At 44.1% G+C, this 12,354-nt stretch overlaps 1 protein-coding gene across 1 annotated transcript; it reads left to right on the forward strand.

The window, feature by feature from the left end:
* The first annotated feature begins 731 nt into the window (after nt 1-731).
* On the forward strand, nt 732-7,146 carry LOC139445072 (A disintegrin and metalloproteinase with thrombospondin motifs 14-like). The gene is made up of 5 exons (XM_071226152.1): nt 732-800; nt 1,209-1,247; nt 3,899-3,930; nt 5,158-5,349; nt 6,830-7,146. The coding sequence occupies exons 1-5, from the start codon at nt 733-735 to the stop codon at nt 7,144-7,146; spliced, it is 648 nt and encodes a 215-aa protein (XP_071082253.1). The 5' UTR covers nt 732.
* Nucleotides 7,147-12,354: the final 5,208 nt, after the last annotated feature.

The raw sequence follows: 12,354 nt of genomic DNA on the forward strand, positions 1-12,354 counted from the left end.
AATAAACTCCCATTACTTTTGTCATGTTAGTTATATGCTCGCCAATGCAATGAATTGATAACAAGTGTGACAAGGTCGTTATAATCAAATTTCCTTTGGATATCAAATTAATTTTGTATGACAGTTCAGAGATATCAGTAAGTCATTATAAGTGTATATTCAGTGTCAATACTTTGTCACAACTTTGTCATAACTTACACACGTCTTATTTGTATTATTACTACCCGCTTCTCTCCCGCCTATCCGTCTGTCTGTTCACATTATTATTGAACGTTGTAAACATTATCGAGAGAGTGTCCTACGTTGGACGACTTGTACCCAATCCCTTGTGAATGTTTAATGTTTAAAACAAAACACAGATTTCAAACAATTCGTTCCTGTATCAAATCGTATTCTTGTATGGAAACAAAGTGATAAGATATAAATACATGACACGTGTTCGTGAATGACAGATTCTTTGTTCTTTGTATCCTTGTGTACTGGTTAAAATATGCCCCATGAAATACTACACTGTATAGCACACACGCTCACGGGGCGGCCAGGTATCAAATATACCTGGATGATTATTATCTTAATTGCTTTCCAGGTACAATTACGTAAACCACCCCACCAAGGTGTTGGAACAGTGACGACGGCTAGAGCGACTGACATCTGCCCCGACGTGCAAAACACGTGACTTTGGCTTTTAAATACAGTGAATTGGATAACCCCACCCGAACATCACAGTCGACGATGTTGTTGAGTCTAGCATTTGCTGTTGTTGCGTTAACCTGCCTGCTGCAAGACACGTCGGCGATTGTGTGAGTAAAGTATATTTCCGTAATTTACTTTAAATAATTTCAACATTTTTCAGTGATTAAGTAAATGATACAAATAGTGAACGTGAATGTACATGCGTGTGTATGGATTCAACCGTTGGTATAACTAATGGAAGTTTTAAATACTGTACATGTCATGGACATTTTCGCGTTGAAAATATATGTCAGATATGCGATGTTGTGTTTTTGATAAATCTTATTTGCATGTATTACATGATTACATGGCATATTCAGTGTAGTCTATTTATTCTATTCTTACATTTGTAACGTTTGTCTATAGGAACATACCGCAAAAACTGACACCTTTCTATTGTGAATGTGTTCACTTGATGATAAGAATATCTCAACCATCCCTATTTCTTACACGCTATGCTCCCGTCTTTTTTCCAGCGTGTCCTACAGATGTAGTCACAGAAATTACTGGAGAAGGTGAGTCATTTCAATCCTTCCTGCTCTTTTTCTCCCCGCGCAGGGGCGGTCGGGTAGCCTAGTGGTTAAAGCGTTCGATCGTCACGCCGAAGACCCGGGTTCGATTCCCGACATGGGTACAATGTGTGAAGCCCATTTCTGGTGTTCCCCGCCGTGATATTGCTGGAATATTGCCAAAAGCGGCGTAAAACCATACTCACTCACTCACTTCTCCCCGCTCATTACATTGTCTCTGACGAGTAAAGTTTTGCCAGTATTGCAGCTATTCGTCAAAATAACCAGTCGATTAACAAAACGAGTGAATGTTAGAATGAATGTGCGATATGCGATGAGTGATGAGTGAGTGAGTGGAGGTCTATGCATGCCCATGTTGGTAACATTCCAGCAATATCCCGTCGTGGATTACCAGGTGTGCGATGAGTGATGAGTGATGAGCGAGTGGGTGGACGTCTATGCCCATGTTGGTAACATTCCAGCAATATCCCGGCGTGGATTACCAGGTGTGCGATGAGTGATGAGTCATGAGTGATGAGTGGAGGTATATGCCCATGTTGGTAACATCCCAGCAATATCCCGTCGTGGATTACCAGGTGTGCGATGAGTGATGAGTGATGAGCGAGTGGGTGGAGGTCTATGCCCATGTTGGTAACATTCCAGCAATATCCCGGCGTGGATTACCAGGTGTGCGATCCACGTTCAGAACCAATATTGGGACTCAAACTTGGCCTTTCGACGTGGTGAGAGAGCGCTTTTCACACCAGGCTACCCTACCGCTCCCGGAGATGTGAGAATTATCGTTTTCATTGAGTGTAAATGAATGAGATTCCCCGCAGCAAAGCCCAAACAACATCAGGGCTGGGGAAACAAGACACGTGGTTCTGGTTGTGTTCACCTTTTTCGCGAACACCTGGTGTCTTTATTATTTTATAGTGATTCATAAACACATTACGCAGTCTGAATAGTACAATCGACTCTGGTTTAGAGGAGTTATTTAGTGGTTATGAAAAGGTTTTTGTCGCGTTTATATACACAAAGAAAAAGTTAAGCACACCCGAATATATTTCATTATTGTTTGGTCCCAATATTTGTAACAGTCATGAAAGATATAATTACGGGAAGAATTATGTTTTGTCGAGATGATGCAATCAGTCATGCGCGACGAAAGCTCACGTGCAACATGCTACCCTCGAGTATCTTTGAAAGCAGTATATCCAAACGTTACAATTGCTTTTTTAAGCTCGGTTTTAAACAGTTATTCCATGACATTGTTTGACCATGGCACGAAGGCGATTATCAAACGCCACAAGATGGCAAATAATCTGCATGCATTACGCAGGAATGTCTTGTAATGCCATTGGTCGGAATTGGGGGTATCATCACAGTGTCGTAAGCCGTTTAGTCGAGAAACATGCTCAGACCGGTGATGTACAGGACCGTCCCAGATCCGGAAGATCTGATACGCCGAGAACTATATAACAAGTACTGGTCTGAAACAGCTGTGGTTGCCCAATCGTCGATTCAGCACTAGAACCGTCAGGAACTGGCTGAAAGCAGCAGGACTGAGGGCTAGACGAGTCATAAAGCGTCCCTTGTTGACAGATCACCACAAAGCTGTTCGTTTAGCATGGTGTATTGCTAGACAGAACTGGAATCTGAGAACTTTAAAACGGATCCATTGGTCAGACGAAAGTCGCTTTCTGCTCCACGTCACTGATGGAAGAACGAGTGTTTCGTCGCACCGGAACACGGCCTACACCCCCCAGGAACATTGAACCGACTGTTGCACACGGCGGGGGCTCGGTAACGGTTTGGGGATGTATCTCACATGATTGCAGGTTGGATTTGGTCACCAAAAGGGGCAACTTAAAAGGGGCTCAGTACATCCGGGACGTTCTGAGGCCAGTCGTCGTTCCTCATTTTGACAACCACCCTCCTGCTACTCGACCCCAGTACATGGATGACAATGCCAGACCTCATCGTTCGCATGCAGTCGTGGATTACATGAGGGCCAATGCAATAACGACGTCGACTCTACCATGGCCAGCAATGAGACCAGATGTGTACCCCCTTGAAAATGTTTGGGATATTCTGGGGCGCATACAGGCACGAGATCCTCCTGTACAAGATTTACGCCAATTGGAAGCAGCATTGCATCAGGAGTGGTTGTTGTTGACCCATCAACAGATCCAACGTCATCTGGGCACGTGGCGGTTACACCCGCTACTGATCTGTTTGACGTGTCATATCAAGAAGAGACTTTAAGGTACATTTTCACATGAAACGCAGCTCGTTACTTAATCCTGCAGCTCCATACCTTTTTTTATGTATTGTCTTAGGTCAAAAACAGTACCTGTGTTACCATGATGTTTTTGTCAGTAAATTTCAATCACAACTCACCAATATCTTCTTTATTTGTTGTCAAATGTTTGTTCTATCCGATGACATTGGTATCGCCCAGCTCCTGTGGGCAGTCATCCCATGCCATGAATTTATGCCATTTGTCATGGTTCAGAAATAGGGGTGTGCGTAACTCTTTCTTTGTGTATATTTTTTATTGAACCATTTGAACCATCATCTGAACCTGAAGCTAATCATTTACCCTCAATGTCTATCAATCTGTTCATGGATTTACAAGCTGTGTTCCTTTGTAGATACTACTCCACCTGCTACCGGACCCAAGCACGTGGGTATATTAACAGAACATCACGTTAATCATTTTAATAATCAATACATGTCATAAAATGTTGCGGGCACAAGTGGACACATGGTCCAATGCTCCGCGATTGTCTGTGCATTGTCTCGTCCCTTTGCTGTGCCAGGATCTACTGATCGTGAGATCGACTCACAGATGTGCCTGATTCGTCTTACTGTGTCTTGCCCGCTGTCACGTGGAAAACGTTGTTGGTTGGCATAACTTCGGGACTTCCTCCCACATTAAGCTGATTTGGCCTGATATAATTTTTGTTTGTTTGTTGTTTAACGCCGCACTCAGCAGTATTCAAGCTATATGCCGGCGGTCTGTAAATAATCGAGTCTGGGCCAGACAATCCAGTGATTGATATCATGAGCATCGATCTACGCTATTGGGATACGATGACATGCATCAGCCAAGTCAGCGAGCCTGACCTCCCGATCTCGTCAGTCGCCTCTTACGACAAATATAGTCTCCTTTTATGACAAGCATGGGTTGCTGGAGACCTATTCTTCCCCGGATCTTTACGAGCATGATATAAATGTCATGGTGTTTAAAGTGATGTTAGGTCCATTCAACATCACTTCGGCTATTTACTCCAAACATTGCTTCAATGTCAGGGTAGGTTAGGCTTTGCACAAAGCTCCAGTAAGGAGTAGGGCTTATTTGGCTTCCGTGAGTTATAAACAGTCTGTTTCCATCAGCATACGTACAACAGACACCCGTCATTTTGTTGTCGCAAAGAAGCCGTATGTACTGACGAGGGATGGGGAACGCAGAGCATGCACCGCCTGTACTGGGGTGATACTGACGTCGCGGTCAGGAATAGGTCAGCTGTATCACGACAGTCTATAAATGATCAATCTGGACCACACAATCCAGTCGTTGACATCATGAGCATCGATTCATCGATCTACGCCATTGGGATACGATGACATGCATCAACCAAGTCAGCGAGCCTGACCACCCGATCCCGTCAGTCGCCTCTTACGGCAAGCATAGGCGCCTTTTACGGCAAGCATGGGTTGCTGGAGACCTACTCTACCCCGGATGTTCCCGGGTCCCCACGGGTCCCAACAGGAAAAGCATGGGTTCAAGGAACCGATACCGCCCCCTGAAATATCCAAGGGGAAGGGCATGAGGAACAAAATAAGTATGGACTTATACTGATCTTACAATAAGACTGATATCAACATTGTATCAAATGCGTCGTTTTAGAAAATGGCGGCTGGTCCAGCTGGACGTCGTGGCGAGACATAGACGAATGCAGTGTCCTGTGCGGGGGCGGGACCAAGGACCAAGATCACACCAGGTCGTGTACCAACCCCAGACCCACCCACGGAGGAGCTTACTGCCCCGGGGTCTCCTACCAGAACAGGACAATCTCCTGCGGCACCGACCTCTGTGGAAGTAAGTACGGGGGATTCAGGCTTGAGGGATTGGTAGACTTAGTCTCGCAAGAAGATGTACGATCAGACAGAAGCGTTTCTCTGTAGGCCTTGTATGGTCTTAATATTCAGATATTTTGACTGAACAAAAAATGTGTATGTTTTGGACTCTGACAAACACATGTAATTCAGAATTTAATTACGTAGAATCGTCTTGAAATCTCAATTTACCGATGTAATGTTTTGTCTTTTGACTCCTAGTTCTATTTATTAATTGGTTTACCTAAAAAGGTTGGGGTTGGTGTCGAAATAAAAACCAGGCGTTTTTTAGACTTTCCTCTTAATGCCGGTAGGAGAGACGAAAAATTTGATTCCATTTTGGTCAAATGTGAAATCGGAACATCCGTTCTCCAAGTAGTTGAGCATAGAACCTGGACAGGTAGCAACCACTTCGTTCTAAACTTGAGTTTTGTCGAACTTCAAACGATGATTAAGGTCTGCATCGGCTATGAAACATAATATTAAAAGCACAGCCATGTTTAATGCTTAATGCGATGTACCATTTTACGTTTGCTTCTATTACTTTCTGACCAATAAACTAAACCACAACCAAATCTGTACTATTATCCGGTCATAGGTGCGCATGCGTAGCGACCTTAATTACAATTTTAAATAAATATGGATGTATGTCCAAACCTCTAGATCTTGATTTAGGCAACAACAATTATAACACATTCCTCTTCTGGTGTGAATTCTGGCGAGAGCAATTTTACTCCACAAACAAATTTCGATATCAATCAATGTTTAATGTAATCGCAGCCCACGATACATCGGTCTACTCATGTCTACCTGTTTATCTAGACGGGAGCCCAGTCAGAAAATACGTCAAACACACTCGGGTCCATTCGGATACTTCCGCCGCCTAAAACCAATGTATAAGCTGTATTGCATGATTTCATCCCTGTCACACCAGATCCCGCCGCATGTAGTTCGTATAACATGAAGACAGTTTAGGAACGCTACTACTGAAAACAGTTATATTTGGTTCCTGGCAGTTTGCCATGTGACTGTCACGTGCACGAGTTTCAAAATGGAGTTCTCCAAGTGCTGCCGATGAAGTTTGTCATTGCGACCATTCAGGTCCACTCGGCTTATTCCGTCACTTGCCTCGGACGTGGTGTGACATTGTGTGACGTCATCAGATTCCCCTGCGGAGTGTTCATACACATACCGACTGATTTAGAGAAACTATTTTTTACTGTGGGTAAATGAGTTAGGTACACTTTTTGATATTGCCAGAATGTGTTGTGTGATGTGATAGTCACATGGAATAGTGAAACTAGTTCTCCCAGTGCTGGATTGGAGTGATAAGTCGGATTGCGTTGAGCCCGGAAGCAACAATCGAAAGAAATAGTTCCACTTTTCAAAGACTTCTCTATAATTATAAATACCAATTCAAAGCAAGTTTTATGATATATAATTAACCCCTTTCTTCCTTCCAGGCAGGTGCCCCAAAGGTAAGGGCACTTTTATCGCCCACGCTACAAATCCTGCACGTTACTACCACTGCAGTAACAGTGTAGCATTCTTACACGATTGCGCACCAGGAACATGGTTTGACATAGCACGACCCGGATGTATCCAGTTGGCGACAACTCCCGACAGCGCATGTGCAGGGAAAGGTTTCCGGGTGTTCGCGCATGGCTCCGACTGCCGGAAGTACTACGCGTGCTCTCATGGCACTAGGATAGAGAGAACCTGCCCGAAGAAAACCAAGTTCGACAGCAAACTCGAAAGATGCGTCCATGGAAATTGTTAATACCAAAGACCATCTTTAAGTTTCAAATAAAATCTGCATTCCTTTATTTGTTCTTGTCAACATGATTCTTCGTTTGTTAGGGGCGGTCGGGTAGCCTAGTGGTTAAAGCGTTCGCTCGCCACGCTGAAGACGCGGGTTCGATTCCCGACATGGGTACATGGGAATATTGCTAAAAGCGGCGTAAAACCATTCTCATTCACTCACTCACTCTTTGTTTGTTAAATTCTCTCTCTCGATCGAGAGGGAGAGAGAGAGAGAGTATAACCCAAGTATAACCCAATTATAATCCAAGAAGAACCTTGGCTGACCAATAATTGTACTCGTTCAATCAATGACGTCATACTTCGGTTGACCTAAGATGCCCATATCTACCTCGGGGTGTGGTACTATGTGTAGCAGCCTGAACGTGACGTCATGGGTTTGAGTTATTGATTCCGTGATAAATAAAGGCCTTTTACTAAATATGGTTAACTATGTATTGGTAGTATATATCTATCCTGATGTGCAACATGGATATAAAGCTTTCGATTGTAGGTGCAAATACTTTTGAATCAATACTACAACTTTGATGATAATTTTGCATGTCTGTGGTCTAGTGGTAGAGCGTCTGTCCGGATAGCCGAAGATCGGGGGTTCGATCCCCGCCATACCAAAATACGTTACAGGTTGGTACTTTTTGTAACCATACCTGGCGCTCGGCATTTAGGGACTGAAACAAGGACTGGTCGGCTCGGAGTCAGTTTACTGTGACTGTGTGGGGTATTCATGTTAAACTGTGGGCTAGCACTATAGAATCGGCAGCCACACACACACACACACACACACACACACACACACACACACACACACGTTCATGCACGTCTCTGTGTGAGTGACACAATCTTGAACTCAACGTTAAACCCCATGTCACCTCAACTAAACGTTATTTAGAACTTTCCTGTCGTTTTACATGCATTAAATTAATGCATTAGGTACAAGGGCAGCTTGGTCGCGCAGTGAAACACTTGTTCACCTCTCACAGTTGTGTGATAGCAATACACATGGCCGTTTTTTCTCCTCGTTGCAGCCATTTTGTTTTATATCTATATGTGCGTTTTATTTCGGGTACCGCACGAAGTTATCCTTGATCAACACTGGTTACCTCAGGCTGGAACTAGTTAAACATGGTTGCCAGCAACGTGGTCTCTCAAATTGTTTTGACGTCAGCACTTCACAGATACATTCTGACGTCAGCCCATGAACGAAACACCTGACCTCAGCACATCACAGAAACACCTGACCTCAGCACTTCACAGAAACACCTGACCTCAGCACTTAACAGAAACACCTGACCTCAGCACTTCACAGAAACACCTGACGTCAGCACATCACAGAAATACCTGAGCTCAGCACATCACAAAAACACCTGACTTCAGCACATCACAGAAACACCTGACCTCAGCACTTCACAGAAACACCTGACGTCAGCACTTCACAGAAACACCTGACCTCAGCACTTCACAGAAACACCTGAACTTAGCACTTCACAGAAACACCTGACCTCAGCACATCACAGAAACACCTGACCTCAGCACATCACAGAAACACCTGACGTCAGCACATCACAGAAACACCTGACCTCAGCACTTCACAGAAACACCTGACCTCAGCACATCACAGAAACACCTGACCTCAGCACTTCACAGAAACACCTGACCTCAGCACATCACAGAAACACCTGACCTCAGCACTTCACAGAAACACCTGACCTCAGCACTTAACAGAAACACCTGACCTCAGCACTTAACAGAAACACCTGACCTCAGCACTTCACAGAAACACCTGACCTCAGCACTTCACAGAAACACCTGACCTCAGCACTTCACAGAAACACCTGACCTCAGCACATCACAGAAACACCTGACGTCACCACTTCACAGAAACACCTGACCTCAGCACTTCACAGAAACACCTGACGTCAGCACTTCACAGAAACACCTGACCTCAGCACATCACAGAAACACCTGACGTCACCACTTCACAGAAACACCTGACCTCAGCACTTCACAGAAACACCTGACGTCAGCACTTCACAGAAACACCTGACCTCAGCACTTCACAGAAACACCTGACCTCAGCACATCACAGAAACACCTGACGTCAGCACATCACAAAAACACCTGACCTCAGCACTTCACAGAAACACCTGACCTCAGCACTTCACAGAAACACCTGACCTCAGCACTTCACAGAAACACCTGACCTCCGCACATCACAGAAACACCTGACCTCAGCACATCACAGAAACACCTGACCTCAGCACATGAACGCAACACCTGACCTCAGCACTTTACACAAACACTTGACGTCAGCACATTACAGAAACACCTGACCTCAGCACTTAACAGAAACACCTGACCTCAGCACATCACAGAAACACCTGACCTCAGCACTTCACAGAAACACCTGACGTCAGCACTTTACACAAACACCTGACCTCAGCACATCACAGAAACACCTGACCTCAGCACTTCACAGAAACACCTGACCTCAGCACTTCACAGAAACACCTGACCTCAGCACTTCACAGAAACACCTGACGTCAGCACATCACAGAAACACCTGACCTCAGCACATCACAGAAACACCTGACCTCAGCACTTCACAGAAACACCTGACCTCAGCACTTCACAGAAACACCTGACCTCAGCACATCACAGAAACACCTGACCTCAGCACATCACAGAAACACCTGACGTCAGCACATGAACGCAACACCTGACCTCAGCACTTTACACAAACACTTGACGTCAGCACATTACAGAAACACCTGACCTCAGCACTTCACAGAAACACCTGACCTCAGCACTTCACAGAAACACCTGACGTCAGCACTTTACACAAACACCTGACCTCAGCACATCACAGAAACACCTGACCTCAGCACTTCACAGAAACACCTGACGTCACCACTTTACACAAACACCTGACCTCAGCACATCACAGAAACACCTGACCTCAGCACTTCACAGAAACACCTGACCTCAGCACTTAACAGAAACACCTGACCTCAGCACTTCACAGAAACACCTGACCTCAGCACTTCACAGAAACACCTGACCTCAGCACTTCACAGAAACACCTGACGTCAGCACATCACAGAAACACCTGACCTCAGCACTTCACAGAAACACCTGACGTCAGCACTTCACAGAAACACCTGACCTCAGCACTTCACAGAAACACCTGACGTCAGCACATCACAGAAACACCTGACCTCAGCACATCACAGAAACACCTGACGTCAGCACATGAACGCAACACCTGACCTCAGCACTTTACACAAACACTTGACCTCAGCACTTAACAGAAACACCTGACCTCAGCACATACACATCTGGATGAAGATCACAACCAAACAGCGAGGTCGTCTGGATTTACCAAACAATAATGGTTGATGTGCATCAGCACACAATGTAACGCGAACTTGTAGCTAAGGATCTCTCGAAGTATTAGAGCAGAATCGATCAGAACGTTAAAGATTACAGTGGAATGGATTACACACAGTTTTCACATTGTCTGTGACTTTCATCATGTACGTATATATACCGTATTGAAATGGTATATTGAGCTACTTCTATTTACATCGTTATTTGCGGCGGCAAACAACAAACAAACAAACAAATATATCGGTATTTCTATTTTAAATTAGTTGAATAACAATACCAAGAACATCACTAATATTGCTTTGAGAATATTTGACAGCTGCACGAAGATTTGTCATGCTTCAGCAACCTTTCAACGTTTTTGGCCATAGCTCCCCCATTTAAGGTCGGAAGTATAACAAACTATATATTTCTAGGTTTCCTGTCAAAATGGGACGTCTGGGGGGGGGGGGGTCTTCTGGCGATAATCCCTGCACATCTGAGGCGACGGCGTACGGTTTGTGAAGATATTCATCGAAGGTCAGGGATGCTCCTTGCAGTCACTGTTTCTGTGGACGTTAAATTGTCTTGCAACATCACATTGACTCGATCCTGCTTCAAGCATACCAATGGCTCGCAGACACTCATTTTCGGACAGGGGTGGCATTTCGTAATGTTGAATAATTGCGTAATGTTGTTGTTTTTCTGAGTGGTTGTTGTCAGCACGATGCTAAACAATGCATATGGAAACCCGTTAACGTACGTTTTTATACCCATTCTTGGGTAGTGAAATGCATGGGGCTTGCATAAAAGTCAACTTTTGCATGAAATGCATGCTTCACTGTAGCAGTTGCGTTTTCGCGACTTGATTCCATATATGTACTAAAATATTGAAAACCAAACTTTACTTGTTTGAAAAGTACACTAAAATATTGGTGTCACAGGAACTTTTGTTGTTGAGTATATATTCCGTATGTATACCAGAGAAAGATACGCTTTTGATTTAAAATTTTAATTTGGCAAGATTTTTAACAGAAAAGACAGAAGCAGTTTGCCCAAACAATGGCGAATTTCACGTGCGAATGTTGCGCTGTTTGAGTTTACAGTGCGACCCCCTTGTAGCAGCAGTCATTAAACCACCAACAATTACATGAGAGTATGTTTAACAACTGTGTCTATCGCTCATGACAATGTCTGAAATTATGGTGACGAGTTGGTATCGACAAATGAATAACTTTCATGCCATTTAAGACGAATTGTTGATTGTTGCAATTTAATTGCATTTCATCGGTACGAGTTTGCAGCAAACGGGCCATAGTTTGGAAAACCCGTTCTTATAAACCTGCAGTGACGTCATCCTTTTGTCATTTAATGTTTTGACATCTTCACAAAACCTCATGTGACGTCATCCTAATGTTTTACAGTTTAGATACGAGAACAATCGACACAACACACATTACAATTCTAACCTCAGGAAATGTGCAGAATGATTTAAAATCAAACAACAAACATTACTTATAGTTCAGTGAGATCGAACCTGTAACGCCTATCTGTATCCATAAGGCTGCAGGGGGCTGATACTCCACAAGGCTAACAAGAGATACTTTACGTCTGTTTGCTAAGGTTCACGGATGTGCGTTTGCAACACAAAATTCATCAATGTCGTTTCAATGTATTTTTGGGAGGCCTATCTCGGGTTTGTTTGTAAACACTCGGGGTCGTTGATGAAAATGTGGTCAGTTTCGCTGACTTGGTTGGAGCATGTCATTGCATCCCAATTGTGTGGATCGATGCTCATGCCATC

This window comes from Haliotis cracherodii, unplaced genomic scaffold (assembly GCF_022045235.1).
Source record: "Haliotis cracherodii isolate W230 unplaced genomic scaffold, xgHalCrac1.p SCAF_6, whole genome shotgun sequence".
Classification (NCBI taxonomy): domain Eukaryota; kingdom Metazoa; phylum Mollusca; class Gastropoda; order Lepetellida; family Haliotidae; genus Haliotis; species Haliotis cracherodii.

What these genes read in the sequence shown, in the direction of transcription:
- LOC139445072 (XM_071226152.1), top strand. Translation starts at nt 733, where the DNA reads ATGTTGTTGAGTCTAGCATTTGCTGTTGTTGCGTTAACCTGCCTGCTG. An exon ending in CAAGACACGTCGGCGATTGT is followed by an intron (nt 801 to 1,208) that starts GTGAGTAAAGTA and finishes TCTTTTTTCCAG; the next exon opens with CGTGTCCTACAGATGTAGTC. An exon ending in CACAGAAATTACTGGAGAAG is followed by an intron (nt 1,248 to 3,898) that starts GTGAGTCATTTC and finishes GTTCCTTTGTAG; the next exon opens with ATACTACTCCACCTGCTACC.